The sequence below is a fragment of the Mchenga conophoros genome, linkage group LG23 (genome assembly GCF_057382185.1).
Source record: "Mchenga conophoros isolate Kocher_MC1m ecotype Shallow Benthic linkage group LG23, M_conophoros_male_GT1.1, whole genome shotgun sequence".
Classification (NCBI taxonomy): domain Eukaryota; kingdom Metazoa; phylum Chordata; class Actinopteri; order Cichliformes; family Cichlidae; genus Mchenga; species Mchenga conophoros.
In genome coordinates, this window is record NC_140547.1 from 21,719,359 (window position 1) to 21,738,027 (window position 18,669).

Consider the following 18,669-nt stretch of genomic DNA (forward strand, 5'->3'; position numbering starts at 1 on the left):
GAACTCCTCTAAACCCAACCGGTCGTAGCAGATGGCCGCCCCTCCCTGAGCCTGGTTCTGCCGGAGGTTTCTTCCTGTTAAAAGGGAGTTTTTCCTTCCCACTGTCGCCAAAGTGCTTGCTCATAGTGGGTCATAAGATTGATGGGTTTTTCTCTGTATGTATTATTGTAGGGTCTACCTTAAATATAAAGTGCATTGAGGCGACTGTTGTTGTGATTTGGTGCTACATGAATAAAATTGAATAAAATTGAATGAAATTAGGCCAGAAAGTAAAGTTAATATCGAGGCTTGAAGGAGACATCAGACTGAACATGAGAGTAAGGAAAAGCAACAGTAGAACAGAGTGAGTGTCAGTAGGAAGGATATGGAAAACTAAGCACTGACCACACAACACTATCCTCATGAAATAAGGATAACAATGTTAACAGTGTCACTATGATCGTGAACAATGAAAAAGCAGGTACATTGTTACACAGGGAGTTAGCCCTGCTGTGTGCATTAATACTCTTTGTGAGTAAAACGAACAGTACAGTAAAGTAGTTGGCTGAGTTTAAGATAACAGTGTGAAAAGTTATTTAGTGTTTAAGGCGTTGAACATACAGTGAAGCTTTCTAAGTATTTCTGAACATGAGCTGTAACCAGCAAATTGTTTCTGGGACACTGACATCTTCTCAGACTGTACTCTGTACCTGACAGACACCTCGCTACAAATGTAACCGCACATGAGGTCACTCTTGCCTGCAGTGTCTGTGATTGGCCTGTTCCGTATGATTGTTTCCTGACACACATTTCTGTTTTCTTCTACTGCCATTTTTCAAATGACCAGAAGACGCTGAATCAACTTGAACAGAGGAACACCAGCTCCAACTAGTGTCTTGATGGTGAAATGACAAATGTGAGCCAATTGTAAGTTTAAATCATAAATCATAACAGATAAAAATCTCATAATTATGCAAGGTCTGATGTAGGGCCCTCGGGGAAATAAACATTCTGGGTTTATCATGTTTACTTGTTATACGTTTTTACACATTAACACTTTTTAGTCAAAAAGCAATCTTTTTTTACCATTTACCCCAAAATGTCTTTAAATCTTACTGTTAAGTCTCTTCAGTTAAGTATGTTTCCAGTGTTTTTGATGTGAATGATTCTTGTACATTTTAACAAAAAGCAAATTAAAAAGAAAATGTGCTCATGATATATTTGGCATTGTTTTGTAAACTGTATTTGATGAAGAAGTTTTAATAACCAACCAAACATTTTGAAAGTTTTTCATCTCATTTAGTTTTTTTAATGTTTCCTATCGCCAAATGTTGTATGTTCATACATCTGAACACTTTGGGAGAGCCCCTTCAGTATAAATGTCCAAACCTGTCTAGACCTGTTTTTACACTTACAGCCAGTAAAGAGCAGAGATGATCGACACATCTCCAGTGAACAGTTACATGTTCAGAGGCTGATGGACTAAAGCTGTGAACTTTGCCTCCTCCATCCACTATGACGCACTTCACTTTAAACCCCGAAAAGTCAGATTTCTTCCTGCTCTGGGGACGAGCACAGGAACGTCTGTGGAAGTCATCAGGATCAGGTGTGGAGATGGGAGGCAGATTTCTCACGCTCTACTTTAAACAAGAAAAGATATTCAATATTATTTTTGCTGTGAGGCAGGATTATCTCCATATGGAAGTGATACGAGTGATACATCACCTTTTTTTTTAACCATCACGAACTGAGCTGCTTTATTTTCATTTAATTTGGCCGCACAGATGCAGTCGAGGATCAGACTGCAGATGGTCCAATTTTCTGCCAGGAGGTGACACCACATGTTTAACCCATCATAATTTATTATTTACAGTAATATGTATTATTATTAATATTATTATTATTAAAGCTAGCAGTAGTAAACAAGTAACTGGAGAACCGTGTGGTTCTTATAAAACTAAAGTTCTCAACACTCACCAGCAGGTGGAGATAATTTGATGAAATACAAAAACATCTCTGCTTTCTCTGCTTTTTGTCAGGTCCTCACACCTGGCTGCAGAGTAATCCGAGTACAACAGCTGATGGATGTTTCATTTCCCAGGAAGCATCTGGAGGACTGCGGAGGCTCATCAGTGGAGCTGTAATCAGTTAAGCTCAGGAGATTCCTCAGTGGAAGAGTTTTTATCTTCCATATATACATACAGAAGCCATAAACTGCCATAAATAAAAAATAAATGCATTTAAAAGAAAAAAACATGAAATTCAACATAAATAATATTTTTAAATGGATGAAATTATAATGTATTATAAATGTATATTTTTATTTGATACAATTGTATTTTCTACTCTTTTAATTTCTCTATTAATGCACTTACTGTTTACCTACTAAAATACGGATTTATCTACACGAAACATAAATAGGTAGACGTAGATAGATTCAGACATTTTAATTTATTATCAATTATAACTGATAAAATTTTCAGTCACTTTTATTTCTTCAATTTTTTCATTCACTAAATAACTGAAATGTATTTAAAATGATTAGAAACATGACTTTATTTACAATATGTAAAAATATATTTCTGATTTGATCTGATTTCAGGCAGCAGATTTAGATTCATTTTTATTTAACATATTTAGTACTTAGTGTTGTAAGATGTACAAATATTTATTCTGTTTTTACTTTAGTTCGGTGATAAGCTGCAATAACGAGAGCTAAAGAATTGTGATTAGTTCATATCATGTCAATGGCTGAATGACAATAATGTTGAGTCTGAGTCTGATCAAATGTCTGTATGTGGACAAGAGTCGCCCAAAGTCATGCATAATCACATTTACCACATTTGGTGTAGGGAATTACTCGCTTTAGCCTTTTATCATCAATGAACAATAAGCTGAAGGACAGAAACACCATATATTCACCTTGTGTTTGTTGTAGTCACACATTTTATCCACTGGGGGGCGCTGTCACAACACAAGTGTTGGTCACAGCATTTTGTAAAGATAAAATGAGTGTCCGTGAAGAACAGTCATGTTGAAGGACACGTGGGGTTCATACTTGTCTGTTTAAGGTCAGATACCTCAGCGCCTCTGCTTTACTTCCTGTTTGCTGTGTGTCAGTCATTTATAAAATTAATTAATACACTTTAATTTTTTTCTGTCTTTGCAGAAATCTCCATGTAATCCAAAACTGTCTGCATTCCTCCTAACTTTATATTTTTTTTCTATTAAAATGGTGTAAAACATGTAAGAATTATTGAATGTGTACTCTAATAATACTCAATACTATTAAAATCTTAAAAGAAAATACAAATTTGCGTTATGTTTGCATTATAAACTAAAATACTATTATTGTTGCTGTTATTCATATACAAAATACAGAATAGAAATAATGTTTAACAAATCAAACTGTGTGATTATAAAACACAGTACATCTTTAAAAATAGTAATAATTATTATTAAACAAAATAAAAAGTGTACACATAAAACAATTAGAGCCTCTGCTGGATAACAATACTACTACTACTACTATTAAGAGTAGCAATAAAATTAAATGTATAATAAAAAATAGTACATAATAATTATAATAGTCATTATCAATAAAGTACTAAATGCAAAAATAAAAATATGAATTCACTGTTAAGATGATTACACAATAATAAACCACTGTTGTCATCATTATTAATATATGTACAACATAGATTTGTTGTTACTGTTATGCCCAAGATTAAAGTCACAGTGATTTAACTTTAACTATATGATAATACAATAGTTTTATTTAATATTTCGGTGTCTTTTAATCAGAAAGTCATTTAAATTGATTAATTAAATAGTTAATTAATTATTAATCAATACATTCATTCATAATTATTTAATATCTGTGTGTCTTTGATATGAGAAGGTTATTTTATTTCATCTATGTTTAATTTTTTTTCTACTCCTTTACATTTGGCACGGAGCACATATACATTGACAATAAAGGGAAATTCTATTCTATTCTATTCTTCTATAATTATGTGTCTAACAAAGAGAAAGTCATTTCATTTATTTTGTTTATTTATTCACTACATTTTACTGTCTTCATGTTCATGCGTCTGTTATGAGCGACACTCGTCGTGCAGTGGAAGGCAGCCACCGCCAGGTGTCAGTATCACTCTGAAATGCACCTGTGCGTGTTCTCCTTCCGCTTACTGCGCTTTCAGGAAAACTAAGTTTAAGTAAAACTCTCAGTCAGGAGCCTGAGTCCAGCTTTGAAGACAGAACACACACACACAGTTAAATTAACACAGGCAGTTTTTTTAATCCTTCTTTTTCACAGAAACACTCGGAGTGTGTTTGAAATATTCACCTTTAAAAACTGAGATCGTGTTCGCAAACCTCAATTATGCGGAGACGCGCTGAGTGGCTTTAAATAGGACACACACACACACACACACACACACACACACACACACACACACACACACACACACACACACACACAGTTTTGCACTAATATTAAACATCAAACTGATGAACTGACGGGGTAAAGTGAGCCGGTAATGCCTCTGAGGTAACCTGAATCTCTCTGTTTCAGTCTGAGTTATTGGGAAGTTCTGAGGTTTGCTGTGTGCGCGGAGTCAGAGTCACTCCTCTCCTCTGAGGTGATGAAGAGGAGGTCTGTCCGTCCCATCAGAGAGAGAGAGAGAGAGAGAGGGAGGAGAGAGAGAGGAGAGAGAGAGAGGGGAGGGCGGTGAAGCCATCCAGAGTGACGCTCCGCAGCATCCCCGGACAGGAAAAAAAGTTCCTCCTCTCTTCCAAACTTTGGCGTGGAGAGCTGATCGGAGTCTTCCTCTGCTGCTCCGAGTCCCACTCAGGCTGTGCGCTCGGACATCTTTCTGCGGATACTTTTCCACCCGAGGCGCGCACTCCTCCGCGTGTCTGCGTGCACCGCACATGGATTTCAAGCTTTGTGGGTCTTAGATGAGAGGAAAAGTTTGAGTGGAAGGACAGAAGGAGAGAGCAGAAGACTGAGGAGAAGGTCGGGTGAGTCTCCGCTGGTCGGCCATGTGCTTACGGAAACATTAGAAACTCCGAGCAGAGCGCAGTCTGCAACTTTTAAATCAGTTTAAATAATTGAGTTTAAATATCACACTTGCTTTATTTTCTATCAGTTATATTTTTTAAAATTAATTTCAGAGTATTTTTACTTAAATTTGCTTTAAAAAAATCATCTGATTTTAATACTTGATCGTTTTCTGGCACAAGAGGAGGTGAGAAACGGGAGAAGAAGACACTTTGGGAGCTTTTATTCCAGGTGATGTTTGAAGGTTTGCAAGGAAGCAGGAATTCCAGGAATGTGCAACCTGATATTTAAGATGCTCTCTGAGCTTTTCCTTTACATTACTGTCACTTTTTACAGCCTCAAAATCAGATGAATTTAAAAGCTGTTCTGATGGAGGCTTCCTGAAGGCCTCAGACAAACATGAGGCGCACTGACACCTCCTTTCCTCCCTCAGCTCCAGTCCACAGCAGATTTTTTTTTTTTTATTTGAATCCTGAAAGGCCGGTTGCATTAATTTGCATCAGAAAAAAAAGTTTTAGTGCATTTCCATTGTGCAGGATGAAGAGTTCCAGCAGTCAGGGAGGAGGAGGAGGAGGAGGAGGAGGAAGGGGTGCAGAGATGGGAGAAAATAATGGAGGGCCCCCCTTTATTCAGGATGACATGGGCATGGGCGACGGCGGACGGGGACGTCCACTTTCATCCTGACTGAGGCTGGAAGAAGTGAAAGAGAAAACTGGGGGAAAACGAGGGATTCGGGAAGAAGGAGGGGGGGAGAAAAAGATTGAGGCGAGCGAGAGAGGGGGGGAGAGAAACGCCCCGCTGTGAGGACTCAAAAGTCTCTTATCCCACAAAACAACAAGTCCGCAGCAATTACGCCGTGTGGCCCCGGGGCATCGCTCCTGGTGGGTTTCAGTGGGATGAAAAGCAGAGGAGGGAATTGGAGGGAGAGAAGCAGATTCACCATTTAGCACAGAAAAAAACACACTGTGGACAACCTGACCTCTGTCCTAGGAAAGAGGGAGCCCCGAGAGCTGAAAAAAACACATTTGAGTGTTTAAAAGTGAAAAATGCCTGAAAAGAGGCTTTTTTAATTGTCTGAACACCAAACTAAACACACAGATTTACAGCTCCTGCTTGTTTCAGACACAGAAAAAAAGTTATTTCTCTTTTGAGAAAAGAAGCAAATCTTCCATCTTTGCATCCTGTATGATTTGAGCTTGAAACTTTTTGTTATTTTGAGCGAATATTTGCACCGGTTAGCAGCCGTCTTCAAAACGCTCCGATTCTCAGCTGCTGCAGATGTTTCCCACCTGAATCAAAGGTCACGCTCTAAAGTGAGAACAACATCCAGATGTGTCGCTAAAGCCGTTCACTGATGAGTCGGGAGTTGTTGTTTTGTTCCAGGATAATATTTGCTGCTTTCCTTCTTCCTAAATGAGAGCAATCTGAGCAAGACTTTTTTAGGAGTGTGTTGGAAAAATAAAATCAGTGTGATGTGAATTAACTGAGATTAAAATGTTGAAAGTGCAGAGAAATCAGCAATGCAATGATTGTTTTTTTTGTAGGATTTAACAAGGGGCTGAAGGTGAAGATAAAGCCTGCTTCTCCTCCTGCCTCTCTCTGTCTCCTTTTGGGTTTCAGTCCAATTGAAACACTTCAGGAGTTTAAGGGAAAATAAATAAAGTCGTATAAAACCTAAAAGCCGCAGAGGAACTCAAAGATTTTCCCATCTTTATTAATTAAAGCTGACGTGAAGCTCCGTCCGCTGATTTTCTTTGGTGCTTTGACTTCATGTTGAAGGACTGAAGCAGTTCGGGCTGAAAAGGAACCGCTCTGATTCTCAGCTGTTCTAAACATCTGGATCTGTCGCTGAAGCTGAAATCTGGTTATTAACTGAAAGCGGTCGGCTTCTGTTTCACATATTTTTGCTAAAAGACCTGCTCTGTCATTTCTGCTGCATGAAAGCGGCACATGTTCAGGCTTTTTTGTGTCATTTTCCCCTGAAAACAGAAATCATTAAACAGATTCCAGCAGCTTCACTGACACGTCCACAACGTTCAGATACAGCATGTTTTTGTGCAGTCGGAGATTTATTTCTCTGTGCTTTAGAGAAAAACAAAAGGACTCCTGAGAGCAGATTTCAAAAGACCGAAAAAGAAACCGAGAGAAGAGAAACGTCCACGTCACAGGCCTTAGAAACTCTAATTAACCTGCACCTTCTTTCTGACCTAATAATCATTTCTACCCCTAATTTATCTGCAAATTTACTTAAAGCATTTGAACAGCCTTTCTTTGCCCCAAAGTCCCTAAAACCTTCTGAGATTGTACAGATTTTTGTGTCATTTTTCCCTGAAAATCACTACCTGACTCATCAATAAACAGCTTTACCTGCTTTTCTTGTCCCTTTAAGTTTATGGTGGCCTTTCCCCATAAATATGTCCACTTAGTTATCTTGATTCATCAGTCACATTAAACATTTAAAGCCAGAATGATGAAGAATCCGTGGACAGAGCTTCCTTTCAGTTTTTCCTTTCGGAGCTGTTTGGTGGTTTTTAGGCTGCAAGGACTTTGGAGGACGCTGATTAAACAGTCTGATGAACAATTCAAACCTTTGGTTTTTCGTTTGTTTTCGTTGCAGAGAAGAACTTGTTTTGGATGTGATCAGCTTCGCTCATGTTTTCAATAACCAGAAACGGACAATGTTTGGGTTTTAGATCGTTGTTCAGAGAAAATGAAACATCTTTTCAGTCTCTGAGAACTTGTCTCAGGCAACAGTTAACCCTCGAAAGGTAAACTGTGCTCAGGTTTTAGTTGACCCTCCTCTGCTCACTCTCTCTGCTGGTTTTAAGTGGCTGTTTGCTTTCCTTGCCGGCCCCAGCGGGTCAAACGAGGGGAGGATTATTCAGCCGCTCGTGGGGACAAGCTGCAGGAATAAAGAGTCTCTCAGTCGCTTTCAGATCTACAAACATTGACTCTGAAGCTCGCCCCGCTGCTCCTCCACGACACGAGAAAACTTCCTCCAACAGAGGAAACGCAGCCGTCACAGAACGTGTTGACAGCACGCACATGTAGAAAAACACTCGGAGGACCGGCAGAAATCAAAGGTCGCCGTGGTCCGCCGGGGGCCTGTAGTTCCTCCTCTTTGCTTTTCAGGATCAGCTTTGATGCTTCTTATAATTAACTCCTGCAGGGACAGCGAGCTGATCTGAAGGGCGGATGTGAAGGATGCTCCTCGCTGCGCGGATAGACACCCGCCATGACGCGCTGACACGTTAAGGAAACGCTGCATCCTTCCTCGCCTTAAAACGAGCTCTGAAAAGCTGCCAAACTACATCAGCTGACAGAAAAAACCACTTTCTTTTAAATACTTCTCCAACTTCTTTAACACATGGCGTCCCCGCAGGGCTTCTGGGATTCTTTAGCAATCAGTCACCCCTCAGTAGCGTTTGTACATGATTGCCGACCCCCCCGGACACGCCCAAAACTCTGAGACAGGAACCTGTGAGGGGTCGGGGATAGACTTCATCTCCCAGGAGGCTCTGCAGGTATCAGCTCTGCTCTGACCAAACGACCAAAAATCTCCTCTCAGGATGATGCCTGGTTCACATTCACTAAAGGCCCATTAGCTCTGAATAGATAAAAACTGATGAACTTTCCTATTTACTAATCATGTCTACTACGCAGCAAAAGCATCAGAAGGAGGTGTCAATTGAAACTCTTTGGGGAGAGCACTAAACATGCAGCACTTTGCACCGCTACCACATCAAACTCCAAACCGTGCAGTCGACACCATTTTAAAGGTCTTAAAGTTTGCAAATGTTGTCATTCAGCTTGTAGGATGGCAGTGATGTGCACCTTTACCGGCATATAAACTCAACAGCTCATCCTCGATCATTGGTTCAGCAGGAGCCGATTAAAGAGGCATTTACCCAACTACTTCTAGTTCTTCTTTAATACCGATACTTTGGATTCAGGTGCTTTTCAGTATATTGAGTAGAAAAGCGCTATGTGAGAACCAGTTCATTTACCATTTACCATATGATTAAGCTTTAATTCTTGCTGTGGCAAGGACACTTCTTATGTGTGTTATCACATCAGGCTTGACTTAAAACAGCTTTCCTAACAAATACATAAAATAATAAGAATCTACTGAATCTGAATTTACTGTATTAGGAAACAAAAATGAATGATTCTGGGGACACAGACGTGACAGAAACCAAAACTTATGAGGAGCAGAAGATTCATCAGTGTTGTAGCCGTTTACTGTTAGCTTGTCACTTCCACAGCTGGTCCGTCAGCTTATTGTCTCCCCAAAAACGGTTGTGTTGTGTTTTGTTAGGTTTGCTGCACTTTTCTGATGGCTGGTGTTTTCTTAAGCTGCAGTGCGTTACTTTCTCCTGTCACTGTGAGGACACCTCCTCACACACAGAGTGCAGAAGTTAGACACTAGAAAAGTCAAATAAGAATAATCAAGTTGTCAAAAACATGTTATGTTACTGTTAGTGAAAGTGAACCTGACCAACAAAAGTTAAACCAAGCGTAAGGAGAGAGAAGCTGACAGGGAAACCATCATCATCATCAGCGTCGTCGTCTGAGTTTACCTTAAGCCTGCCATGACCACTGCTAACAGGTAATCTGTGCCTTTTAAAGATGCAGCAAAAGAGAAACTTATGTACATGAATAACCTTTTCCTGCTGTGATCTTTGTGGACATAAACCTGAAAGTTCATGTGGGTCAAAAGTTACCTTCATAACACTTAAATAATTCAACTGTGAAGACTTTTCTCCTTTTTGGGAAAAACACACTGAATTTATTTAATCTGATTGGATTTACACTTCCACTTTTTTTTATTTAATAAAAAACATCTTTATGAAATGAGAAGCATCCACACACAAAACGAGTTCTTGTCTGAAGTTCACTGGATCCTTTTTAACATCCTGTCCTCCAGCTCTATTGCAGGTTGCTCTGGTCACACAGCAGTTTCCTCGCTATCATGTCACAGTATTGAACAGTTACTACTTCTAACACTAACTCTAAGAATGAAAATGTAAGAATGCAGTTTAAAAGAGTTCAGTAACAACATCTGGAGTCAAAATAAGGGTGCTGTTTCCATCAGTAGTATTTATTTATTTGGTTGGGTTGTCAACCTCAACATGACCGTTTATGGACAAATAAATTCAAATTCAAATTCAAATTCAAATTTTATTTGTCACACACACACAACCATACACAGTATGACATGGGGGTGAAATGCTTGTAGCTGTACAATGCCCGACCATTAAATGACAGAAGAAAAGTTTTACAATATTTACAATTTACTACAAAAATTTACAAATTAACTTCGGAATTTACAGTAAAGAATGTGCAAATAGCAGAAGAGATTATAAAGATAAGGATTATAAATTATAGGAATTATAGGATTATAGGAAATGTGTGGTGGTGCGTGTGGTGACGAGTGTGAGAGTCCAGTCTTATAGTGACGTGTTTGGGAGAGTCCAGTCCTACACCTGGTTCAGGGCCCGAATAGCCTGGGGGAAGAAGCTCCTCCTCATTCTCTCTGTTTTGGCCTTAAGGGAGCGGAAGCGCTTCCCAGACCTCAACAGTGAGAAGAGTCCATTGTTGGGATGGGAGAGGTCCATCATAATCTTCCTGGCTTTGGACTTGCACCACTTGGTGTAGATGGACAGCAGGTCAGGGAGCTCTGATTGAATGATGCGTTCTGCCGAGCGCACCACCCTTTGCAGATCTCGTCTGTCCTGCTTGGTGCTGTTCCCAAACCAGGTGCAGATGTTTGCCGTCAGGACGCTCTCGATGGTGCAGGAGTAGAAGTTCTTGAGCACCTTCAGTGGCAGATGGAAGTCTCTAAGTCTTCTGAGGAAGAAGAGACGCTGACGGGCTTTCTTAACCAGGGTGTTGATGTGACAGGACCATGACAGGTCCTGAGTGATGTGGACACCCAGGTATCGGAAACTGTCCACTCTCTCCACTGGCGTGCCACTGATGATGAGGGGTTTGTAGTTCCTCGCCTGCTTTGTAGTGAAGTCCACGATCAGCTCCTTAGTCTTGCTGATGTTTAGGAGGAGGTTATTCTCCTGGCACCAGGTCTCCAGGTTCCTAATCTCCTCCAGGTAGGCCGTCTCGATGTTGTCAGAGATCAGGCCCACAACAGCAGTGTCGTCAGCAAACTTGACAATGGAGGTGGTGTCGGATGTCAGAAAGTGCATTTGAGGATGAGGTGGGGATGGGTGTGGGTTGCAAAGCAGCTTGCAGATGCACAGACACTCGCTCAGCTTATAAGATAAGATAAGCAAAAAAAGGTGAATGATGTAAAAACTACTCAAAAGAAAGGAGCTCAGTTAAATAAAACATGAAGTAAAAATCAAATAAAGGAGCTCAATGAGTAAAAATGTAATTAAAATAAATAACTGCTCATTCAAAACAGCAAAAACAGACTTATTCAGACTCTAGTCAACAAAGAAATTATGATTCATCATTCAGGCTATGAGGCCTTTAGTTTGATGTAAATCTGTACTGCTGTAATATCCATGATATATCCAACCAAATCTGTGTTTGGTGTAGATAATGTAACTGTTATATTAGTTATTTATTGAGCTGTGCAGCAATTGTGTGTCACTATGGAAAATACTAGACCTGTTCCAGAATCACCAAAGTTTAGGATTTACTGTAGATCCACCCAGGCAGCGAGGAGGAAGTCTGCGGTCCAAAGTGAGGCTGTAAAACAGCAAGAGGCCGGGCTGTAGACGGACCATTTGGCTGGGGGTCAGGGATCAAAGCGATTGGTCAGCGTGGACTCGACGCCATCGGCACGCTCAGGCGGTCCTTCAGAGTGTAACCTAATAAAAAAGAGGCAGAGAAGAAGGAGAAGGGAGACACTTTAGGTGTTTTACTCACGGTAACGGGATTAAGTGTCAGGAATCAAACCTGAAACACGTGCAGGACTCAAGTAAACTGTGACTTGATCCAGTAATTTACCAAAACATTAGGGACACAGCAGTATTATTTTAAGCTGTGAATCATGCAAAGCTATTCAGTGGATCTATTTTGCAAATGAGCAGAATAGATCCACTGTAAGGCAGAACTGATAGATAATCCCTGCTCTGGAGACAGAACTATCAAACAGGATATCTGAGCATTTGTTTTTCAACTTTGATGTTTAATGTTTTTGGTATTACAATTAAAAATTAAAATTTCAGTTAATGTCAGCTGGAAGTGTCTGACCCTTTAAAATCCAGATTAATCATTTAAACGTAGGGAAAGAAGTGAGAACATCTAAGCTCTGCTTCTTTATCGAAATGAATGCAAATACATTCAATAACAATAAAACTGAATTTCTCACATGTACAAGCTGAAAGAAATATCTTCCTGATTAATCATCTAATTGATAAAGTAAATAACACATTAACCCTGTTTATGTGTTTCATTTTCACTTCTGTGTCTGAGATGACTGCGTGAGTTTTGTTATTATTGAATTATTGAGGAGATTTAGAAGACTAAAAATAAATAATAAAGAATTTCAAACAGAACAGGTAAGGAGAATACAAAACACCAGTCAGGTATCACAAAGCTCTACTGTCAAAAAACACAGATTAAAAATAATTCATACATTTTTTTTTATTAGAAATATAGTATATTAAAATACAATTTTGAGTAAGATTAAAAGAAGAATTTCAAACTTGTGTTCTATAATATTCTTGTGTTATAAGTAAAACTAAATTATGGTTTAGTTAAGATAAACTGTTAGAATTAGAAAATCTATAAATATTTAAATTTGTATCAAATTGTAATAAAATATTATGAAATGGCAGTTTGTATTTATTTATAATAAATAAGCATTTTAATAAAAATGCCACAAAAAATGAAAAAGGTAACAAAACATGGGGACATCTTGGTAAATGAGTTTAAAAATTCTGGTTAAATGTCTCTAAAGTTTTATTTTGATATTTTAATTGGTAGCTTTACTTAAAACATTTTCCCAGGTACAGGCCCTCGTAGTGATGGGTTCAAATTTGATGCTTTTTAACTACATTTCCAGCATTTTTCAACAGTAGTACAGGAAATGGAAATATTTTAAATTTAATGGTTTAATGGTTGACAAACACATTTAGGCTCTACAAAGAAACTAAAACCAAAACTTCAGAGAGAGCCTTTTTGTTAAACTTTCAGTGCTCATATCACCATGTGGCACAGGCGGCTGGTCCAAACTCCTGGTTGTAGTGTATGAAACATCTCCTTCTTGGTGTATATGTATGATTTTTTTCGTACCTATTTAAAACATTTTCTTTCAGGTAAAATGTGGGTTTTATTTCCAGCTTTGAAATAACATGAGTGCTCTGAATTCCTACGAGCCTCGCAGAAAGCTCTGGGCTGCCTCAAAAACAACATAAAAGTGAGGTCAGGGCATGCCATGGCACTCAGGTGGGAGGCATCCATTCATCCCGCCGTGCTGCTTTCTCCTCTGAACTCGGCCGCCACATCTGTTTGCTGTTGGCGAGGGCAGGAGGAGATCAGCCACAGGATATTGAACATCCTCCTCTGAGGGGAATCTCACGGAGAAACATCCAGCCTGGCTGATGGTCCGAGTCTGTTTACCATCAGCTGAGGGACAAATGGGGGCCTCGCGGGGGACGTTTCCTCGGTATAAATCCACATGTCACCGTTAGCCTCTGTTTGTGCTTTCACACAGTAAACAACCACCCCTTCTATTTATTTTATTTTAGACTTGCCACCGACCCCGGCTTCTTTTACGGGATAGCTATTATTCAAGGGAGAATAGGTGTAGGCCCCAGCCATAAATTCCAGCAAGTGGCCCTTGGAAAAGGGGGTACCGCTCCGAGGAATTGACTGCGTGCTCTGTGATTTTACTCCACTGCGCTGTGACCTTTTGAGTCGAGACAGAGTCATTTGTTTGCCTGACAAGAGCTGCTCTAATAATTCAGGCAGACGCTGGCTGATGAGCCAAACTGTACTCGAGTACACCTAGAAAGGAGAGGCATTTGTTTCCCGGACGCAGGGAATACCCTTCCACTGCAGGCCCTTTGATTTCTAGAAGTCGTGGCCCTCCACAGGAGGAAGATATATCCTGTGTGTCAGCGGCTGTTAGTTAATTTACACAGTGGCAAAGGTGTTTCTCTCAGGTGACTTGCTTTGAAATTTCAGAGCGGAGGCAAGCACAGAAAGAAAAACAAAACACAGGTTGTGCAGACTGTGCATGATTGCACAGTTAAAAACTGTACGTTTGCGACCAGGAAAGCCATAAAAATTAAAGTCAGATGTGTTAGTTAAACAAACTGCTGTGTTTGTGATTTAGAGTGACGGGAAAAGGATGACTTGGCAGGATAAACAGCCGCTGATTTCCTCACAATGACTCTGCAGAAATCGGGGGAGGGACGCTCTGAAGCTGTTGTTCCGTTAAATAACCCCATTGCAGGGCTCTCTTTCTGAGCTTTTCCACTCAAATGAATCATTGTGAGGTTTTTGAAAAGACCGACAGACAACAGTGGGAGGCCACGCTTAATTACCTCACTGACTGAACTGTTGACTTGCTAACGTGGTTGTTAGATACTCCCACGAGTAAATTCACTGATGCTTTTGCTCACTGCCATGCTCGCCATTTAATTTTCACCATAGTTTACTTTGTAGACTTTTTGAGGAATTAAAAAAACAAACATATGTGACCTCCAGCTACACAACAGAAATCGTGCTAGATAACGTTATTAGCTAACTTTACTAGCTATAAGTTATTAGCTAGTAAAGCAAGTCAAGTTGATCGTATGTCTTTAGAGCTAAAGAGAAAAAATGGTAGGGTGCAAGCTCATCTTTTATCAAGAAAATTAGTGCTTTGGCAGTTCTTCAGCACTTCTTAGCCAATAAATAGCTGGCATCACCTGATGACTCCATCATGTCATCCAAATATGGCCACTTTTGCATTTACAGATGCTACTAAGCTAGCAAGAGATAGACCTGATATAAAAAATTAAATGGAAAAAAAGGATTTTGGTTAAAGTTTAGTGAGTGAAATTTTGGTATTTTATTAATCTGTCATTCAACACCAATTAGCTAACAAAGCTAGCAAGCATTAGCTGATAATGTCCCTTTTTTCCTAATATGGTCACTTTTGCAACTTGTGTCACTATGAAACGAACTAATTGTATCTTTGGAACTGCGCAGGGAAAAAAGTTCAGTTCAGGTTTTATTAAGTGAAATTTGAATAAGTTATTAGTCTGATGCTCACAATTAATTAGCAGGTATATTTGTTTTACCAATCAAGTTAGGTGGTGTTAGCTGGTGACTGACAGACTAATGTGTTGAATCTATACTGTACGGACATTGTTAGCCCTCCTGAAACCCTACAGTGTTACATAGATCTAGATTAACCCGACATGCACGCCCCTGAAAGTGTAACTACACCTCAGGTTGGCGCAGCCTACAACTACCATGCTGTCAGTTCCTCTTATGCATTTCTATTTCCTTTTTTTTAATGTATTGTTGAAAATTCTGAATCATGTTAGAAGTTTACATTATAAAATTAAATAACTGTCATATTTGTAAGTTTAGCAATTGGTATTTCTGCCTTTGTGTCTTTACAACAATTTCCCAAGTAATTAATCCCCTTTTTAGGCCAAGAACTGTGACTCTTAGAGACGAATGTTTTCTGAGAGGCCTACACAGCTAAATGTGTGAACAGTAAATGTTAAGCTTGACTAATAATGATTTGCGAGGACACATCAGAGGGCTGTAGGCGTGAAAGGCTGCCATTACGTGCCTCATTTATCACCTCAACTAAAAGAGGTTTGTGTGTGGTGAGGAGCTTCCCATGAGGCTCCACTGCTGTCCTCTCACACCTGTTACACTGATTCATCCTGAAGACAGCAGGCACACCTGTCAGTCAGACTACCTGCTTTTTCACTAGAGGCAGTAAATTGACTTTTGGTCACTGACAAACTCAGTGAACTGAAGGTTTATCAAAGTCTGCAACCTACAGCAGCCAGATTGTTGTTGGAGCCAAAAGGTCAGAGGTCTGTCTTCTGAAACTGCCACTAAATCATTAAAAAGATACAGAAGATATTATACATGGGGCAGGACCAAAGACTCTATTAGGGACCAAATCTGCATATGTCAGTTTATCATGTAAAAACATTAGGGTTTTCAGAAAATGTACTTTAGTGGAAATAATCAGAATCAGAATACTTTATTAATCCCTCAAGAAATTATGTGGGTTACAGTTGCTCCAAAACAGTAACAGAACTACAATGCAATACTGCAATACTGCAATACTGCAATGTAAAAAGCTTACAAGCAAAAGACTTAAAACAACTTACAGTACATACATTTAATGATAAAGTTAATCTTATTACCATTTTTATTTATTAACAGTGCATTTTAGCACTGAAAAAAATCAGCAATTTTAAGTTGTCAGAAAAACATTATGAACCTGAATAATTAAGCTGAGAGAATTTTTCATTGGTTTCTTTACACGACTTTCAGTCAATTCTTGATATGTAGACTCATTTAAAAAAAAAAAACTGAATTAATCCAAAGATTTGTTGTGGTTTTGATGCAAGCTAGTCCTGAACTAGCATTTCTACTGTGATACGGTTTTGCTAATAAAATAAGCAAATATACTAATATTAATAAGCTATACCATTTAGCCAGCTAACTGTCAGTTAGCCTCACCAGTCTAGCGACATTTAGTGCATAACATCATCTGATAAAGTAATTTGAAAATGAAGTTATTTAACTTATATTGCTTTGTTTTATATTAAAAGACCAAAAATGTTTTTTTAGAACGATATACCAGCATAGTACTAACTGATTACCTGTTTTGGCTCTTGTTGAGTAGGTGGCATGTGGCAAACTCTTATCAGGTTTCTAAATTTATAAACAACTTAAATGATCAGATGTCTGTGTAATTAATTTACACTGACCCTCTTTCGTGTCATGTAAATCGCTTTCTATCCGTATTTTCATCTTTAAATGCATGGGATTGTTGCCAGTGGTGCCCATTGTTTGACACCAGATTTACTTCTGCTGGTTTTGGATCCAGTCCAATCTGATCTGCCAGGCTTATTAAAGAAACAGAAGGAGGAAATCAGGTTCCCAGATGTTTAGTTTTTTCCTCCTTAAAGGAAAATCCCAGTCACACTATAGAAGCTGAATTAAGAGTCCTCTTCATCTCCATCTCAACTTTGAAGATAAAGTTGTATTGTTCCAACTTTTTAAACCACGCAGCAGCTCTGAATAGCACTGGTGGAAAGGTCAGTAGTCAAATAAACTTTGATGACATGCGAGCTAAGACCCCCACCTCCTTATCCTCTAACCCCTTTAACCCACAAACTGACCCCCATGGTGACCCCCGAGTCCCCCCTTCCTTGTGGCAGTGGAGCAGATTGAGTCGTGAATAGCGAGAGTTTGCGAAAAGACAAAAATCTCGTGAAGTGAGCTGCTGCTCATCGTAAAATCCTCTGACATGTTTGCTTGGTGCTCTGTGAGATTATCTCACCCCTTCGTGGGTGACTAACGAATGGTGCTTGGCTTTGAGCCAATCACAGCACCAAGTGGAACTAGCTGATGGTTTATGTTCAGATTTTATAGCAGCACCTTCATTCACAGATCATTCACAACTTTTTCTTCTTCAAGGAAATATTTGATGATATTTCCCCAAATTCACGAAACTATAGATGATATAGTGAGCTTTGATTTGTGTATTACGATCACTTCTTGCAGTCCAACACAGTTTAATTCCAACTACGGGTTAAGAGACTCAGTGAAGAGTCAGAAGTCAAAGAACTGTATTGTTTGACTGATGCATTTCGGCGTACAGCCCTGTCAGGGTCATCGATGGAGGTCCATAAGTTACAGTGTGTTGGCTGCACAGTGCGTTTGTGCATTTGCCCCCCTCAGAATAATTTTTTCCATATAATTATAAATGTACTGTCCAACCAAAATGCTGGCAAAGCTTTAAGGTGCTGAAAAAACATCTTCAGAAATTAAGAGTCCAGAGTTTTTTGAATGGGTTATCTTTCAAATAATATCTTATATGTCGATTTGTGCTGATTTTAAAGTGAAATTTCTGCTTGGAGGTGGAAACTTCATAAAAAAAGAGGTTGATATTAACAGAACCATAACAGAACTTGGTTATGTTGGTCGATGTAAAGAGGTTAACTTGTTAGACATGTATTAAAACTACTTTAAAAGATTTATTTAATATAGCTGCTGTTCCATTTTGAGGTCTTGGCCTAAAAAGGCTCTCTTTGGGTATTTTTCAGGAACCTCTAAGTACTCTTAAGTGCTTCCAGAGTGTTTGTGGAGTGTCCTTTTCCTGGCCTAAATGAACACTTTCTTTCGAGTGTGCTCAACTTGGTCGGCTCTAACACCTCTTTTTGTCTCCTCTTGCTTTTGCAGCTCTCGACCATGGAGACTTCACCACAGAGAGCCACAGATAAAAAAGACAAAATGGACGGTAGCGGATTCACCGACCTCCCAAAGAAACCCTCACCCTCAGAGACCAGAGGTAAGGCACTTCTTAAAACTTTCTCCTTAAACCAGTGACTGAATTTGAGTTTGGAGCCCAGCATCAGGCCTCGCCACGCTGTGAACCGAGGTCTCCCAAGTGTTCAGCCAGGGGG

The 18,669-nt window shown here is 39.4% G+C and overlaps 1 protein-coding gene across 1 annotated transcript in view; it reads left to right on the plus strand.

Annotated features, from left to right (window-relative positions):
• The first annotated feature begins 4,731 nt into the window (after positions 1–4,731).
• Positions 4,732–18,669, plus strand: part of LOC146547174 (transcription activator GLI2.L-like) — a 94,867-nt gene continuing 80,929 nt past the window's right edge. Inside the window, exons 1-2 of the mRNA XM_085265288.1 lie at positions 4,732–5,004; positions 18,446–18,554. Of these exons, the coding sequence (XP_085121414.1) occupies positions 18,455–18,554 (100 nt within the window). The 5' untranslated portion in view covers positions 4,732–5,004; positions 18,446–18,454. The remainder of the gene's footprint in view (positions 5,005–18,445; positions 18,555–18,669) is intronic.